Source organism: Theobroma cacao, chromosome 4 (assembly GCF_000208745.1).
Source record: "Theobroma cacao cultivar B97-61/B2 chromosome 4, Criollo_cocoa_genome_V2, whole genome shotgun sequence".
Classification (NCBI taxonomy): domain Eukaryota; kingdom Viridiplantae; phylum Streptophyta; class Magnoliopsida; order Malvales; family Malvaceae; genus Theobroma; species Theobroma cacao.
Genome location: NC_030853.1, coordinates 18,823,990 through 18,841,483, shown reverse-complemented (window position 1 = coordinate 18,841,483; position 17,494 = coordinate 18,823,990). Strand labels below are relative to the sequence as shown.

The window sequence follows — 17,494 nt, the reverse complement described above, 5'->3', positions numbered from 1 at the left end:
GTTCTGTTTTGGCTCATAAATTCATAATTTTAGTGTTAAGACATACCATATACATATAAGGACATTACGGGTCAAGGTCACCTTCGGCTAGTTTCATGACAAATTGCAAGTGTTTTGGCCTTCTTCATTGTTTTTCAATGATTGTTGTGTTTTTTTGGTTTAACCAGTGATGTTCGAAGTCTTGACACAGAAATTCAAGCAACACTCTTTGCCCACGTGCCAGCAGTCAAAAGTTAGAAAACACCTAAAAATTCTTAGACTACCAAGGATTTACAAAGAGGAAATTCGACCTTGACCCATCACAAGCTCACCTATATAAAAATTGAAGTAAAGTTCACGTACACTCTTTATGGTATAATTATTTCTCACATAACATTTGAAGTTTTTTTTTTTTTTTTTTGGTATAAGATCTTGTATTTTATTTTAATTCCCATAAAAATTAACAGATTAAATATTCAGTTTAATTTTCTGTAAGAAGACAATAAAATCATTTATCTCTTTATTCTTTCTTTATCTGTGTGGATTGATTGTATTTTGAGTTGTATCTTCTCTCCATTTAAGTATTTTGTTCCTTTTTTAATGGGTACAAAAACTGCACATTTGTGTTGGATGTGCTGAGTTTTGGATCTGGTTATAGGTTTCTTTTCATGATTTTAAAGTTGCCAAATTTATTACAGATTTAGTTTTTTTTTTTTGTTTTTCCATTTTGAAATTTGGTTAAGATTGGAGTTTAGTCCTTGAACTGATAATATAAGGGAGGGAGTAGTTTTTGTGACAATTATGATTGTTGTTAAGCACCCCGTGCCTTAGCTAGGTACACTATGCTTGCTGTTGTGGTGATAATTAAGCTGTGATGTTTACTGTAATGAAGGAATGCCTCGGTCTACCCCTTGTGCTGAAACTTTTTCCCTGTGATGTTTTCTAACCTTAAATTGGTTAATATTATTGCTAGCAGATTTTTGTACACAAGAAAATGGATTTATTGTGGTTGACCCCCTCTTATGAAATTATATATAGCATGGGGATTGTCTTTTTTGTAGATAGCAAATGGGGATACTAACCAATATTTTTAATCCCTGTTTTGTGTCTCCTTCTATTATTTGAAAAGGGAAAGTTTCATTCTCTTTTTCTAATGAAATCTGATGAATGCTTTTCCAAAAAAAAAACCCTACCCCCGGCCTTAGTTATTAGGGAACCAATGCTTGGAGGAGTTTCAAATAACCAAACCAGCCTTGTCTACACAATAGGCTGGCTTGGTGCGGGAGTTCTCACTTAACTCATATTTATTTATTTGTTTCATTCTTCTTACACAAAGAAAATGAGACATCCTCCATTAAAATCAAGAAAGGAAACATAACTGAATCCAAAACTTAGCATGTATCCATTAAGAAAGGGAGCAAGGTACTTAAACAGAGAAAAAATACAATTGAAAATACAACAAATCCAGACAAATAAAGAAAGAATAAAGAGATACAAGATTTTATTGTCTTTTTACAGAAAATTAAACTGACTATTTAACCCTGTCAGTCCTATGAGAACAGAAATAAAATATAAAATTTTATATGAGAAAAAAAAAGAAGTTCAAGATGTTACGTGAAAATTAATTATATCACAACAGGTATATGTAGAATTTATCCTAAAATTTCATCAATATTTCAAGAGGAAATTGAGGAAAGCAGAAAGGTGAAGTTGAAAGAAATTAAATTCAGCACAAAAACAGAAAAAAGTTTCACCATTTCCGGAATCCAGACTTCAGGATTGAAAAATATAAAATGATTTCCCAACTACTTAATAATTTGTAAGCTGTACTATTCTATAAACAACAATAAATTTACTGCTCCTTCTATAAACAAGAATAAATTTACTGCTCATTCTTTACACTGATCAGAAAAGAATATATAATCAGATTCAGTTCAGGTGTAAGGCAGTTTTGCTGCAGCATCACTCAAGATTAGCAGCCTACAATAGAACCTCTTGTTTTCAGCAACTATTTCAAAGACAACCAAGAATCTGTCCCAATCCATCACGACACTTTATCACTTGAGGTATAAATGAATCGTTAGTCAGCTGCAATGCAATGAACATTGCAGAATTTTGACTTCTCAACATTTTATCTAATGATTCTAGACTTCTAGACTTCTAGCCGGGCACATTAACTCCATATAAAAGAAGGTTCTACCAACAACAATTTACATGTCAACTGTACAAGTGTAGCCAATGCTCCAAGTTACAGAGAGTTTGGCATTCTGCACCATATTGAAGTCTCCATGCCATGAACATCTTTCACAATATGTACAAAGTGTACAGCACCAACTCCCTATCGAGAGCACCCGAGCATTTGGCTCTTTGGTTGGTGCATGATCTCCTGCCTAAAGAACAGGGTTCAAATCCCTCTTCCCTCAATTCTAAAAATTAAAAAAAAAACTCCCTATCGGGATTTTTTTTTCTTATAGGAATCAGTTCTTTTGCCGATAGCACATTCAGAAGCTGAGAGAACAACCCGAGGTAGCACAATGACATCCAAAGAAGCATTAGTTTTGCTCTAAGCTCAGATGAAGAGAAGCCCAAGAGATCAAATCAGTTGAAGAAATAAGGTGATTCTAACACATCTCTTAGATCAAAATCTCCCCGTTCAGGTAAGGGAGGAAAACACAATGTAGGGAAAGACTGCTGAAAGCTTTCCAACAACTGAAAAGGTAAAAACACAAAAAAGAAAATTATGAAATGACAAAAAAAAAAACACTATTTTTTTGCAAAAATATAGTTTATATCAATTCTAGGCCACAATGCAAAAGAAAATTGAAAATTTTTAAATATAATTTACTCAATCTCCTCCCCTATCACCACCACCACCACATTTTTTTCCTTTCCAAAACATGAAGAAGCAAATGGTTCATGTTATCCTCAAGATAAAGTTTAAAGTTCACAGTTGGAGGATCATCTTTAAAAGTCTCATCATAATTTCACTCATTTTTATAATAAATATTTCCTCCTTCTGAAATGAAAAAAATCCTAATTAAGGGAGAAATTTAGATTCATAAAACATGCATTGAACAAATTTTAGCCAAATTACCAGGCATGCTTGAAAAAACAGGATTTCAAAAGGCAAAGACACTTACATTCTCCAGTATTGGTACTTCATACAGTTCAACAAAATTTTCTCTTAGTATCCTGTTCATTTTATCCACATCACTTGCATGCGTCCAATATGAATCATGAACTCCTGTAAGCATACATCAGTATAGTAATTTGAAATTGACCATAAGAATGAGGTATCAAAATACAACGAAATCAACTACAACACCTGCAAAGGTTAAGCCTGCCTTTTTACAGGCAACTGCGGTCATCATCATATGAGACCCATCCAGAGAGTGAACAAAATTTGGTGGGAAAGCTGTCCTCTGTCGCTTGACCATAACCTAAAGCAGGAAATAAATCATCAGGTTTAAGATTTGGCATGGGCAAGTGTAACCCATGTCAATAAAAGGTCCAGCCTCCAGGCATACTTCATCACAAAGTCTATCATAGCTTAGCATTCCCCAATAAAATGAAGTGCATGTACATGTGTATTAAAAGAATTAGAATGAAGCTAAGGTGGGCAGTAAACAAAAATCATATGGAATTCAAAACAGCTGAAGATTGACAGAGTGACTGTCGTGGCCAATCAGTTCTGATGTTGGCCATCTAACTGCATATTCTACAATATAATATATATATATATATATATATATATATATATATAATNATATTCTACAATATATATATATATATATATATATATATATATATTAGTAAACATGATAACTTTATTGTTTATGAGTTTTTTACATAGGAGGAATTCATATAATGCAATTCTAAAAGTCTTCAACTTGTTAGTGTGCAAGTTAAATTCTAGACTCCTACCTTATGCTAAAATATACAGAGTTATAGGGGCATGTCCATAAAATATAACAAACCTAAATATCCTATTCTCACAGGAACATGGTTGGATAAGCAGTAAGCTCATTGTGCCTGTCCCTCTTTTATAATCAGTCTCATAACAATTAACCTATTAAACATAAATTAAGGAAAATAAAAATCTTTGCATCTTGTTAATCTTTATCCTGCCAAACCCCTCATCAATACCGTAACACACCATCCACCTCTTCCTTTTTCCTTCTTCTTTCTTGTCACTATCATGAAAAATTGATATAATCAAATGGTTAGCCCATCACAACAGAAAACACTGGTTCATATATGATTGAAAAACCAGTGAAAAAGCTCTGAGCAATATCTGACCTAATTGTGTAACTTGTGCTATTTTTTGCACTAAAAATCCTGTGATTCTCAGATTTTCAGTCATAAGAGCACGTTGTCTTAGAATCTTGGTTTGACATGCCGTGTTCGGTGATTTACCAAAGCCAGGGCATGCAGAATTCAGCAAGTAAATCTAACATATACAGAAGTATAAACCAGAAAACTGAGATAGGTTAATGTACCTTTTCAGTTTCACGTTGCAGTGTTAAAACCTGAAGCGAAGTTTTTATCTGCCAATTTAACAGGAAGAAGTTAAATGACTTGAAATAGTTTTAGTTTTCTTAAATTTAATAAAGATATTAGCAGATTCATTTCTTTTTTGATAATATTGATATTACCAGATTCTAAGTTTCCACAAACATTCTAATACTCACAAGATGCCTTCCTAATACCCGGTATGGTTGTACGACAGGAAGTCCAAGTGGAGTTGTCCACCTCACTGGCTGATTTTCAGATGCAATAATCTGTTCATGTTCAACAGTTCAAGCAAAAAGCCATCCAATAAATTTAAATATATAGAAAATAGCAACATGAAGAAAAACTGGGCAGAGAGAAAGTGATAGAGTGGGAGACACCTTTGCACATTCACCAAGCCAATTCATGATAGCACGTGCAGCTTGAAACATCTCTCCTAAGGCAGTTAAGGTTGTCTACCCCACAAATAAATTAAAGTTTATCATTAATTGACAGCACAGGAGAGAATGCAATATCATAAAGCAGGCCCATACTTGGCAAAACTAGTTGAAGCTAAAGTAGTGGAAGTCCCAGCATTCGTTACCTTAGCAGCATAACAAGAAGCACCAAAGATCTCTTTGTCATCTGTAATTACACCACGTTCCTTCAACCTCCTCTTGATTTGATCTCGTGCACCAATGTAAGTTACTCCATAGACTGAGGTCATCACTGTCTGCTTCACCAGTTTCCTATCCACCTTGACAATAACTCCAGCCATCAGAATTAACTACCACATATACTAAATAGCACATAGCTTCCAGTCAAGATGGATATACACTCAGCAAGTTGCCAATGCCATACTTGCAACATGAATGATTACGATGCACAAGAACAAAACAATAATAGCATAAGGTTTTTGGCAGACTCTTAACTAGTCTAATATTTTTGTCACTATCATATGCGGAAGGCCATGGAATACCTGGTTAACTAATACTTTTGCATGCAATGCATCTGGAAAAACGGCAGGATCTTTCTGTGCATCCCTCCTGATGATATCAAGTACTCTACATTCAGAACACGAGTTCTTTTGTTATTTGTATTGTTATATTAAACTGACTTGAAAAGCATTTTGTCGTCAGAAATATATGTAAACCGTAAAATAGAAATCTTTCATTATATAGGATATAATACATGTGAATGCTATAATTATGTACCAGACAGTGACACGTAAGGATTAACCTTTGGCATTTTAACTGCTCCTTAGGTTTTCAAGGATTGCACAACCAATAAACTAGGATCCCTGCTTGCTATGATTGTCCAAATGTATTATACCAAACAGAGAATATGCATACAGATAGCATATAGAATGTGGTAAAGCACAGTTTCGGACCTTTTCTTCCTGAGCCAACTAGTTGGCCAACACAACAGGAAGAAGCCTCCCCCATAACACCCTGCAATTCTCAACTTAAACCCGAGACTTCAAGTATCCCTTTACTTTGAATGGAATGAAGGCTGATTAGGTTATACTTAACTCACAACACATACTTGGCTTTTTAGCTTTCAATCAAAGCAAGTGCTTAGTTTTGTTCTGTTTCCACTTTCAAATAATTTGCAAACAGAGGGAAACACCCTCCCCCACGCTTCCCAAAGAATAGATATGTAAATATAATTATGAGTTATCTGCCCTTGATTAATGGAGAGTATATCATAATAATCCTGCAAATAAATGCATCTGTACATGTGCATCAGTGCGTTCAGTATTAGCTGAACATTTTTGGTGTGAATTCTTCATCTTAAATGCTAAACATGCAGCCAGTACCAGAATCTTTTAAGTTCGCAAAACAGAATAAAGTTACTGTTCTCATATGGTACAAACTGAAATCTAACAAGAGAGTTCTACATTCCAGTTATTAGTCAGTTAAATGTTAACTGTGTTATTTCCTTTGTCAAAATCATCAACAAAAGCTGGATAAGAACTATCACTTCAATTAATTTTCTTCAAAAGGACACTGCCAGACAAATCTAGTTTTTTCTTTCATTTCTTAGAGGGGAGGGAGGAAAAGTGCAGTAAAGAAGAGAATTAATTCAAAAGCTCACTCAGAAATGGTTATCTCAAATCAGAGGATCAGGATCAATTATTAATAGGTTTCATTTGAACCTACAAAAAAATGGCTTACCTAGCAGCTATTCCTGAGTAAACATCTGCCGGTTTCTCACCTGCAACCAGATTGACTGAAGCTGCTCCCAACTGGAAGTTTAAATTATAAGCAGAAGCAAAAAGGTATAATACTTTCAATCATAACTTCTGATTGACAAAAAGGATACCTTGTCTCTTCCAAGTGCAGCATAGTGTTGTAAACCATTGCAGGAACCATCCTAGAGGAGGCAAGAAAAAAGAGAGGCAGCTAATCAGTTTATGGGCTTAAAGAGCAAGCAGAGGCTTAAAGATGCGAGGAAACAAGAATTGCCACTATATACAAGAAAGAAGGTAGAACACATTCCACAGGATAAAATTCAAACTGAAAATATTCCTAATTCTAAGTTGGTATTTGTTTGAATGATATAAATCATGAACATATTAGCTAATCACTAAGTAGCCCAGTAGAAAAAAAAAATCCATGTAATTTAGATATAGGAAACCTGCAAAATAATGACAATAACAGACGCATTTATAGACATAAATTAAACTGTTTGATATTCCATCATGTTGCTCAATATATGTTCTGTTTCTTTTCTGTTTTTTCTCGAGTGTGTGTCTGTATACACACACACACACACAACACACATATATATTACATTCTAACAACCCTACAGATGAGCTATTCAAAATTCATCAATTGTGCTCCTAATAAAAGATCATTGGCTAATAATCATGCAAACAAAATATAGGAGCAACATCTTGGGGCAACAAAAAAAGTTACCTGATGCACAGGTATATGTGAAACAAATGTCTCAGGAGAGGAGCTTCTCAAAGCTTCAGCGAGATTAATGCACACAGCTAAGCACTGAAATGGATCTTCTGCTTTTAACCACCAGCGCTTTCCTTCAAGTGGTCTGTCTGCAGAGTCAAATATATCATCCAGATGATTCTCGGTGAAAGCCAATCGACCCTCATGAGACAATTTGTCCACCCCACCAGCATACAGATTTGCGAGATGTATTTTTAGCCAGCGTAAACCTGATTTTCCAAGAGGGCGACCCTCTCCAAACTCCAAAATACCCCGACAAAGATCTGAACCAAGATGATTCAAATATGGGTGCATAGGATATGCACGCCCTCGAAAATCAAGATTGTGAGGGTAATAAAAACCTTCTTCATCTTTCATTTTCCGAGCTACCTGCTCCCAGTTTTAAAGAGTTGGGATAAGTCTGGTTTCTAAAAATACTAATATACTAGCATATTATGAAGGTAAACAGATCTTACAGCAAGTTTAAGCTCTACATCACAGCGCAGTGAATGCCTCTCTCTATTTTCCTTTTTTACAGATCTGACTTTCCACTTCCATTTCCTCAGCACTGCTTCATCCTCACTATCCGGCTTCTCTGGTAAGGGAACCTGCAAGATTTGAAGATAACTATTTCCGCTTGTTGTCAGGGAATCAAAATTAACGGAAATAGAACCAGGCTGAATTTTACATCTTCCTTAACAACCATAAAAAAACAGAACAATAAGTAGCCAAAAAGTGCCTTGTGTTGAAAAAAGGTCAAAAAAAAGGAAAAAATATAAAAAAGAGATACAGTTGCTCAGGAAAAGGGAAAAGAGATTTAGTAACTCACGTCCTTACGGTCCACCAGGTCTGCAAGACGGCCTCCACTAGTCCATATTCTATCAACAACATTAAGAACCCGCTTATTTACCCTCCATTTGGTACATCCAAGTGTATCCAGAGCCTAGCAGGTTATTTATACAAATCATCATTTTCCTTGCAAAACACAAGCTAATCAAATGAAATCTAAATTTACAAGTGCCACTGACAGAGCCAGCAGTAAGGTACTGACTTCCCATGTCTGAATACCATTGGGGTTCAGATCAAACAATATAAAGTTGGAAAAGTTAAAAAGAAAATTAACAATTAAAGAAATTTTCAACCTCAAAGACCGGTTCTAACTGCTTCCTAGGGGTCCTCTTGACAGCTTCACGTTGCTGTTTAACTCCATGTGTGCGCATAATGTAGGACGGTATGAACAAGTATGCTCCTCTGTCATAGCTGAAAAGGACAAAAAAATAGAATTTACCCACATGGTATCTAGAATACAAACCATCTTACCAGCAAAAAGATAATTTTGCAAGCTGATTGATAAGAAATGCCAAGTTTTCAAAATGCTATACTTGAGCCCAGTCTTTATCTAGTAAGCATGTCATGGAATCGCAATCTGTCTTCAAAAGTAGATGACTTCATCCTTTCAAATTGTTCTGAACATATCCTTCATACATTTTACTTTATCTAGAATACAGTTGATTTATAGTCCAATTTGCCTAAAATGCCTCCAACATTTCTACAGAAAACAAATAAATAAAACAGACAATCTATACCCTCCCATTTACAGGAACTGCCCACTCTGGTCCTCCTAATCCAGCATCCTAAGCCTGTAATCCTGGTCAGTGGTTACTGCTGGTCTTGAACAGGCAGCATCCAATCTTAATTTGACCTCTGACTAAATACCTATACTAAGGCATTGGTTAAAGTAATAAGGCTCTACATTGCAAAAAAACCTGAGAAGTAACGTTATGCATCATGCATCAAACCATCTAAATTAAGAAATATTCTGTATCTTTTGGAACTTGAAGACTAGTTTCAATGCAAATTATCCAAAATCTCAAACCAAGGGAAAAGCAAACTATAATCTTGACATGAAACTGAAAATAACATACCCTGTCCACTTGACCGGGGGCACCAACATTGGCATATAAGGAATCACCATGTGCCTTGCCTGTGCAAAGAAAGAATCAAAGAACAAATATATGTTTCCTTCTCTTAGGGATTTGAAAAAACGAACATCTGCAACTAGCGCATTGAGGTAGCACCTATCCTCGCCCCACAACACACACAACAATAAAAGGAGAAAGAAGGGTGGGAAATTATTAAATGTCACTTAAATCTTATACTCTAGATATTAGTTTACAAGTCATCCTCTTTGGAAACTTACATGGATCCATCAACTTCAATCATACGATTTAAACAACAAAGGAATAATAATATGTAAAATATCCTCCAAAAAAGGGCCATAACCCATTTACTTACAGTTCTCTCAAGGCCTTTGCGAACTAGTGGGTTACATTCAATAACACCATATCTTCTGCCAGTTTTCCTGCAGAAAGAAATGCCCAAAAACAGCAATTTGAAGTGAATATAGCTCTGGCCAAAAAAAATGACTATATTATCTGATGTTATCACTGAGAGAGAGTATTAGCCTATCAAAAGACAAGAAACCATTCCTCACTTGTTTTCTTTTACTACAGTTCTTAAAGAATGCACAAATGCAGGCCGAACATCAGGGGGACAATCAGCTAACTGATCAGCTGGAGGCTGTATATAAGCAGTTTGCATTAATAACTCAATAAGATGGCTTCCAACCTGGGAAAAATAAAGCATAGGTCAGAAGTTTAAGAAATGCATGATTACAGGAAATTTTATTAGAGATTACAGGAAATTAGATTAACCTTAGCCTTCGCATCCTGGCCCCAGGGCTTCGTGTCATCCTGCCCCTTCACTATTTGCCTCACTGCTGGTAGCTTTTGTTTCTTTATCAAATCGGTCACCTTTTTCCTTAACTTCTCTTGTTCCTTAATCTCAGCATTAGGCTTATCTCCTTCATCTTCGTTCTTTTTGTCAACCCTTTTTTTCTTTGTTTTCTCCAAGAACTTGTGTATTCTAACCTAACCATGACAGAATGCTTTTGAATCAGTGCTAAATTTTAAAGAAAGAATAAGTAGCTCTAGACTAACAGCAACAGGTAAGGAATACTGCAGCATCGAGTGTCACCCAAGTCAAGACAAAGAAAAAATGCCAAAGACAAATGTGAGCGTTGGAGTCCAAGTCCCAAAAATATTGCACTAACCATGAAATGAAGCGTGAATATGGATTTAAGTAACATAGGGAAAAAGGAGAGAAGAAATGTTATCATGTCCGATATGGAAAAAGGTGTGAGAATTGAAAGTCCCCTGACAGAGATAACATGTATGATATAACAATATAGACTGTCCAATTTCAGAAAAAGAAATGCAAGTATATAACTTTTCTTGCCTGATATTTATATCATGATATCGTATAAAAATAAAGTTGTTATTGTCTTTGAAAGATAGAAAATGGAGCATTTTGATATACTTCCATGTCTTAGCCAGGTTTCATATATGTCAAATAACTCTGGTTATTTTAAATTTCAAAATAAATAGTCAACATATATCAGATGAGACAATGAGTTGACTTCAAATTTAAAATAACCCAACATCCTAAACCGTGCCAAAACATAAAGGTTTCAATATCTTCATCTTAAACAAGCATAATATCAGTGCACTTTTTTAATTTGGAAAAATATAGATTAAAACATCTATTGCTTGCAACACAACCATATTTAAGTTTCTTAGACAAATTTTATCAAGTAACCATTGAAGTAATCTGGCCAGAAATTTTTAGTTCTAGGTTTTGTCATTCTAACAAATCATGATGCATTTAGAAAATTTTGGATTCTATTTTCTCTCTCCTGTGTCTATTTCTGTATGTGCTTACCTTCTATTGTCTGTATCTCAGCTTTAACCTAAAATAACTATAACACATAAATCATTCACCTAAGCATATTTTGAAGCATTTTCCAACTAAATTCAGTCACACATTAAACAGTAGGTTTTCCATAGTCAGTTGTACAACCAACTATTTAAATCTCAAATAAAACCAAATACAGCATAAAATCATAAAATATATAGAGAGAAAAGTGGCATTGAATCTCACTCACCTCCTGCTCAATGGCATCACCTATCAGACAAGCAGCCTGTACAACTCGAGCACAACCATGTTCCCCTCCAGTCATAAGCAGTCCCATCAACTTGTGCATTGTGATAACTGCCGTCATATCAGCTGGCAACTGATCCAAGTAACCGGCATAACCTGCTCTAAGTTTCCCTAACCTATACAACTCTTGCTCCTTAATAATAGCATCACGCAAAGGCTCAAACCAACCAAGAAACAAAGACTTGATATAAGGCAAATTGGGTGCCAATTTATGCTCACACATATCCATCAAAAGTTCCCTATACTCTTTTGCAGCTTGTTCCCATGCCTCTGTCTCAATCTTCACTTGCCTTCTTCTCAAGAACCGATACTTGCTTTCGCCCATTCCTCTCTCTATTATTTGGCACCTTCTACGCCTATTTCCAGTCTCTCTCCTCTGTTCTTTCTTCATTTCATCCAACAATTCTTTGATTTCTTCAACAACAGACACATCCTCTTCAACATCAGTTGATGAAACTGCCTCTGCCACACTCACATACCCTCTTGGGCACAAACCACTGCACCCAATCTCATTCCTTGGAAACCCAAAACTTTGCTTCCCTATATACTCCACATTAGTTAACACCTCACCAATTCTTCTACCACCCATATCAAGAAACCTTGAGTTTGAGCAAAAGGATCCAAACTTTAAACCCCGAAACTTTGATTTCTCATGAAAAATGGAATCCTGAGAAGTACCCAGAAAGCTATAAGTTCTAGCAAAGCATTGAAAACTATGGGTTCTTCTCGATATGGCATGTTTAGCTATGTTTCTCCACATAACTATGGAAATCTTTGGAGGGTTCTGGTAAAGAATTGAGGGATTTCTATTATCCAAAGGAACAAAATGATCGAATTTGTCTAAAAGATTGGAAGAAATTAATGGGGTTTCGATGATGGACATCAAATTATTAAATAAATGGTGAAACTGGAAATGAAGTGGGATTTTTGGGCAGATTTTGAGAGAAGAGAAAATGGGTTTGAGAAAATAACGTCTTAAGAAAAAATAAAATTCATAGAGAGAGTCAAGTAATATAGAGAAAGGGAAGCAGTAGCCGCCTTAAACCCTTCTTAAACCTTGTCTGACTAAAATGTTTTGTTTTGAGCTTGCTTCGGTTGCCCTGTGACAGTGAAGGGGTGTGTTTTTGTAATTTAGAGATTTTTTGGAGCATTGAGATGCGATGGGAAATGATGATAATGGAAATATGGGCCAATTAAAAAGGAAGCTTAAGTTTTTTCCAAAGAAGAAAGCCTAATCATTAAAGGTCTGAAAACTCTTGGGTCAAAACAATTCTGAATTTGGATCATAATTCGACACCTAAGGTAAGGATTGCCATATGTTTTGGGCCTTTTGGAAGGGGGGAAGCCATATGACTAACACCAAGAAATCAAATTTTCATTTTTCTTTGAGAATCTTATGCAAAAATTTAAAAGAATTACTATTAGATTATGACCATTTAAATTCCATAAGTAGGGTTTTAAGATTCCTTAGTCGTCTCTCATTAGGTTATATTCAAAGAAATTAATAAATCAAATAAAAAATTAATAAATATATATATATTAACATTCTAATATTACTGTCAATAGATAAAACAATAATTTAATTGAAAAATCTTTTAGAATTTCATTTAGTTATCCTTTAAAAAAGGCTCTGTTTGTGCAGCTTGGGTGGGTATGTACCTTCTTAAACAAGAGCTTTTGGCAAGTCAAAACTCTAAATATTTGTAGCTGGCATTGGAGGAAGATTTTGAAGTCGAGGGATGGATGCAGCCAGGTTTTTACTCAAGCTATTCTACAAGGAATGGCGAAACTACTTTCTTGTGGCATGATAATTGGCATTCTAGTGGTCCTTTGCTTAGCAAGTACGGCAGAAGCCCCATTTAAGAAAAAAACTTAAATTATTGATGTCTTAATAAGAGAAGGGAATTGGAATTGGCCCATGGCTCATTCTAGTGCTTTACTGGAAGTACAGAATGGCCTTCTCAGTAGCACTCTTCCTGAAGTTAAACAAGATGTAGTGAGCTTGGTCTCAAGTCTAGAGTTTATACATACTAGTACCACGTGGGACTGCTTGATTTGTAATAAGCCTAAAATCTCCTAGCATAGGTATGTTGTTCGTTTAGAATCCATAAGGCCTGAAGAACGTATTCGATTATGGGCTCCTGAAGATGTGTATAATGTGTTAAAAAATAATGAAGTAAGTTCTTCTACCTTTTTGCTTGTTCATGTATTTCGTTGACAAAAATTTAGATGCAAGCATGCATGCTACTTAATTTCTAATTTTTTTTACATCTACAATATATATATATAAATATATAAGTGCTTACTAATTTGATAAACATAAAAAAACTTTCCTATTTGATAAACGTCAGCAATAAATACAAAAAGATAAGTGGACAATAGTGCTTCCAGTTTAAATCAATGTAATGCATGCTTAAGTTTAAACTTTACTAATTCAAATGCACATATGTATATATTATCTTCTTATTCGAGAGGCACACTCTTGCATTATATATATGTACATACATCAATCACCGTATTCATTTAAACTTGAAGCCACTCGGTTATTTGGTTGCCGCAAGTAAGTGGAAGAAGGGAAAGGAAGGCATGCGATGAGAGAGCAAAATGGATAAATAGAGCTGTTTTTCAAGTTGATTTATTGGATATATTCTTTCAATGAGTCCATGCAAATGGTCTTTGCTGTAGTTTCCTCCGAATTGAAAAGAAAGAGGAGCGAAGCGTTTTCGTACAATAAAGGACCGAAAAGAAAAAAAAATTGTGTTTCTACCGACTTTGACGCATTAGCCTCGCGGAGAGCTTGCTCACCAGAAAATTTCCAATCTAAGGCAGTAAAAAGTGTTAAAAATGTTGACGAAAAAGTCAAAAAGAAACTAAAATAAAAAGAATGAAATAATAATAATAAAAGAATGAGCATGATCCATCCATCGAAGTTTTGATAGTTGCATTGCTCGCCTGTAATATTCGTCAATAGTACTTTTGCTCATCTTTTTCTCTTATTTCCAATGCTAGAGTGGTGCCTCGCTTTGCATGGGGTTAATTTTTTGATAAAGATTAATTTTAAATTACATAATATTATAAACAAAATAATAATAATTAAAAAGTAATTTTAATTTGTAAAAATTATAAATAATAGTAATCATAATAAATTAAACTTATTCTTTTAAAGAATCGATATTTTAAAAAGATTTTCTTATGACTTACCAAGTAAAAATTTTTATTTAAATCATTTTTAAAAATATTCTACTTTTTATATCTTAATATATGTTAATATTAACATAATCATATTTTGTTAATCATGATGATTCCAATAGTAAAATAAAATTAAAATTAAGAAAATTTAATATATTGAAAGTTATTATTCATAAGCTGCATAATTTATATGAGTAGCGAAATAAAAAAAAAGCTACATAATTTATATAATAAAATTACTAAAATAAAATGAATATTAATAATGCCTATTAAATTTTTTTTAATTTTAATGATGAAATTTTATGAGTTATCTTCAATTTTAATTATTTTTTTATCTTATGCTTTTATAACTATTTAGAATTAATCCACCTTACGAAGATAATTTTGAGATTGCCAATAATTTTAGTAAGTTATTATTAACTTTATTCAATAAATTATTTTATTTTTTATTGCTTGTCAAAAAAATAGTTTAAATTTTTTATTTTTATCCTTTTTGAAGTAATTTTATAAATTTAATTTATAGATAAAAAAATTGCATAAAGAAAATAAATTGACTAAATCTAAAGTTGAATCGGTTAGGGCTTGATTGAATCCAACCCATTTCTTCTTTTTCTTGTTTTTGTATCCGTAAAACGACGTGGTTTTGATTTTCCTTAAACCTAGCTGGCACCCCCTTGCTCTTTTCTTCATTTTTGCTCTCTTCTGACCCTAGCAACCAACCCATTTCTCTAAACCCTCTCTCCCTAACTCAGCCACCGACGTCGTCGCCTTTGCCAGACCGGGCATTTTCGGCAACAACTCCCTCTTTCTTTCCCTTTCCTCTTTTCTTCCCCTTCCTTCTACCACCAATTTCCTCTCTTTCTAAAAAAACCTACCCACCGTTCCTCTCGAAGTGCAAGTTTCCTTCACTCTATTTCACTCTATTTTTTTTTGTTTTTTTTTTGGAAGTGGTTTTTTGCTTCCTTGCCTATTGATGTTTTCTGGAGTAAGACTCAATTGAATCAAAGCCAGAGCGTAAGTTGGTTTTAGTGAGCATTAAAAGAAAATGCCACACATGCATCCTCAACAAATCAAATAATACTGAGATGATATGGAGTCTTTTGAATGAGATGTTGTAGTTACTTGTAAAGACGTGTGATTTGGAGTTCAGAATTTTAAATTAGATTGCAACCTATTTTTTATTGAAATGGAATGAATTACTGAGCAGGGGGATTTTGGTATGACTTTGTGGCTTTATGTTGCTTTTAAGTATTCATTTGTCTGTAAATTGATGATAGGGATGTTTGTTTTTGGTGATCTATTTTTTGATGGCTTCTCCTGGGCAGGTTGTCATCATGATTTTTTGAGATGATATGATGATCAAGGCATAGCATCTGAAAATCATGTGCTCTGTTTTTGTATTTAAGGAACCTATCCTTGTTCTTTTACGAATGAAATCTATTAATTTAAAAAAAATAAATAAAATAATATTAAATATATTTTAAACAGAAGTTATCCAAAAAGAGTCACGACGTTGCCAAACTTGGAAGCCCTTTTGCGCATCCTTTTACTTATGATATATAGATTTAGTAATAGTAAGTCAACAAAAATCGAATTATTAGTTAAAAATTTCAATGTCACAATTATTATTTTACATCTGGCTTATTTCTCTTTATTTTTTATTGCCATATATATTCTTGTGTTAATTGTGAGTTGAAATTTGTATTTGTCCCTCTATTATCTTAATTTTGTTATTTTAATCTTTTTCATTTAATTTTAATGAATTTAATTTATATATTTTTATTAAAAATTGAGTTAAAAATAATTGATAACAATTTTAAACATTTATAGTACGACTTTTTTTTTGTTGATAATGGAACATGCCAACTTGAATTTTTTTTTACCATAGGACACATATTAGTATAAAAAAAATTTTATTCTTTTATAAAAAATTTTATTTTTTCACAATGTAAAAAAATATTAATTATTATTTAATTAAAATAAAATATATTTTTTTATAAATTAATATGTGTCATAAAATTGAATCATCATCAAAATGTCAGGTCATCTAAATTAAAAACAAAATCTTAATACGGTTATAAATTGTCTTTAAATTAGTTTTTAATAAAAATAAAGAAACTAAATATATTAAAATTGAGGTAAAAGAACTAAAACTATTGAATAGAGATATTGGAACTAAAGCTAAATGTATTCAATCTTCGAACATGCATGCCCATTCTCTTTCAATATAATTTTTCATTCAAAGAAAGAGGAGGAACGCGTCTTTGACCAATTAGCCAAGCACTAGGAAATTTACAATCAAAAGCAGTAAAAAGTGCTAAAATAATTGACAAAAGAGTGAAAAAGAATAATAATAATAATTAAGAATGAGCCTATCCATCCATTGAAGTTTTAATATAATAGTTGCATTCCTTGCCTACAATATTCTTCAATAGCACTTTTGCTCATCTTTTTTCTTTATTATTATTAAAAATTAATTTAAAATAATTGATACTGTTACTTTTTTATAATTATAACTTTTTTTTATTTAACGGCGTAACATGCGGGATTATCAATTATGAGGAGTGATACGTGAAGATTTTGGCTCCCAAGGCAGGGGTCAATGTTCTGTGCTGTCAGCTTGACTCCATTGCTTTTTATTCTTCACCAATTCTAGTAAATTTCCACAACGACCAGGCTTGAGGAATCTTTGCTCCTTGCATTGGGGGTCACTTAGGTCCATGCATGGGACCTCCTATTTTTAAAGCTAAACCCCAATTTTCTTATTAAAATAATAAATACTTATTTTATATTCTTCAATATATATTTTTTTTAAAAAAAATAAATTC

The 17,494-nt window shown here is 33.5% G+C and overlaps 1 protein-coding gene across 3 annotated transcripts; it reads right to left on the bottom strand.

The window, feature by feature from the left end:
• Positions 1,759 to 12,592, bottom strand: LOC18601796 (DNA-directed RNA polymerase 2, chloroplastic/mitochondrial). Of its 3 annotated transcripts, none has more exons than XM_018120140.1 (19): positions 11,422 to 12,592; positions 10,133 to 10,348; positions 9,913 to 10,046; positions 9,714 to 9,780; positions 9,344 to 9,402; positions 8,561 to 8,678; positions 8,248 to 8,361; positions 7,895 to 8,026; positions 7,392 to 7,808; positions 6,796 to 6,846; positions 6,648 to 6,718; positions 5,450 to 5,534; positions 5,075 to 5,227; positions 4,872 to 4,946; positions 4,671 to 4,760; positions 4,479 to 4,526; positions 3,305 to 3,419; positions 3,120 to 3,223; positions 1,759 to 2,688 (listed from the first exon to the last, which is right to left on the bottom strand). In XM_018120140.1, the coding sequence occupies exons 1-19, from the start codon at positions 12,358 to 12,360 to the stop codon at positions 2,578 to 2,580; spliced, it is 3,099 nt and encodes a 1,032-aa protein (XP_017975629.1). In that variant the 5' UTR covers positions 12,361 to 12,592; the 3' UTR covers positions 1,759 to 2,577. The 3 variants fall into 3 exon arrangements, with proteins under 3 accessions (XP_017975629.1, XP_017975628.1, XP_017975630.1); XM_018120139.1 differs by having other exon boundaries at positions 7,392 to 7,811; positions 11,422 to 12,591; XM_018120141.1 differs by having other exon boundaries at positions 7,392 to 7,811; positions 10,133 to 10,343; positions 11,422 to 11,882.

Bases quoted from the DNA above. Each gene is read 5' to 3' on its own strand.
- LOC18601796 (XM_018120139.1), bottom strand. From the start codon at position 12,360: ATGTCCATCATCGAAACCCCATTAATTTCTTCCAATCTTTTAGACAAA. The intron at 6,719-6,795 runs GTATCCTTTTTG...TTAAACTTCCAG, and splicing joins CTGCACTTGGAAGAGACAAG to TTGGGAGCAGCTTCAGTCAA. The intron at 3,420-4,478 runs GTACATTAACCT...TTCCTGCTTTAG, and splicing joins TGCAACGTGAAACTGAAAAG to GTTATGGTCAAGCGACAGAG.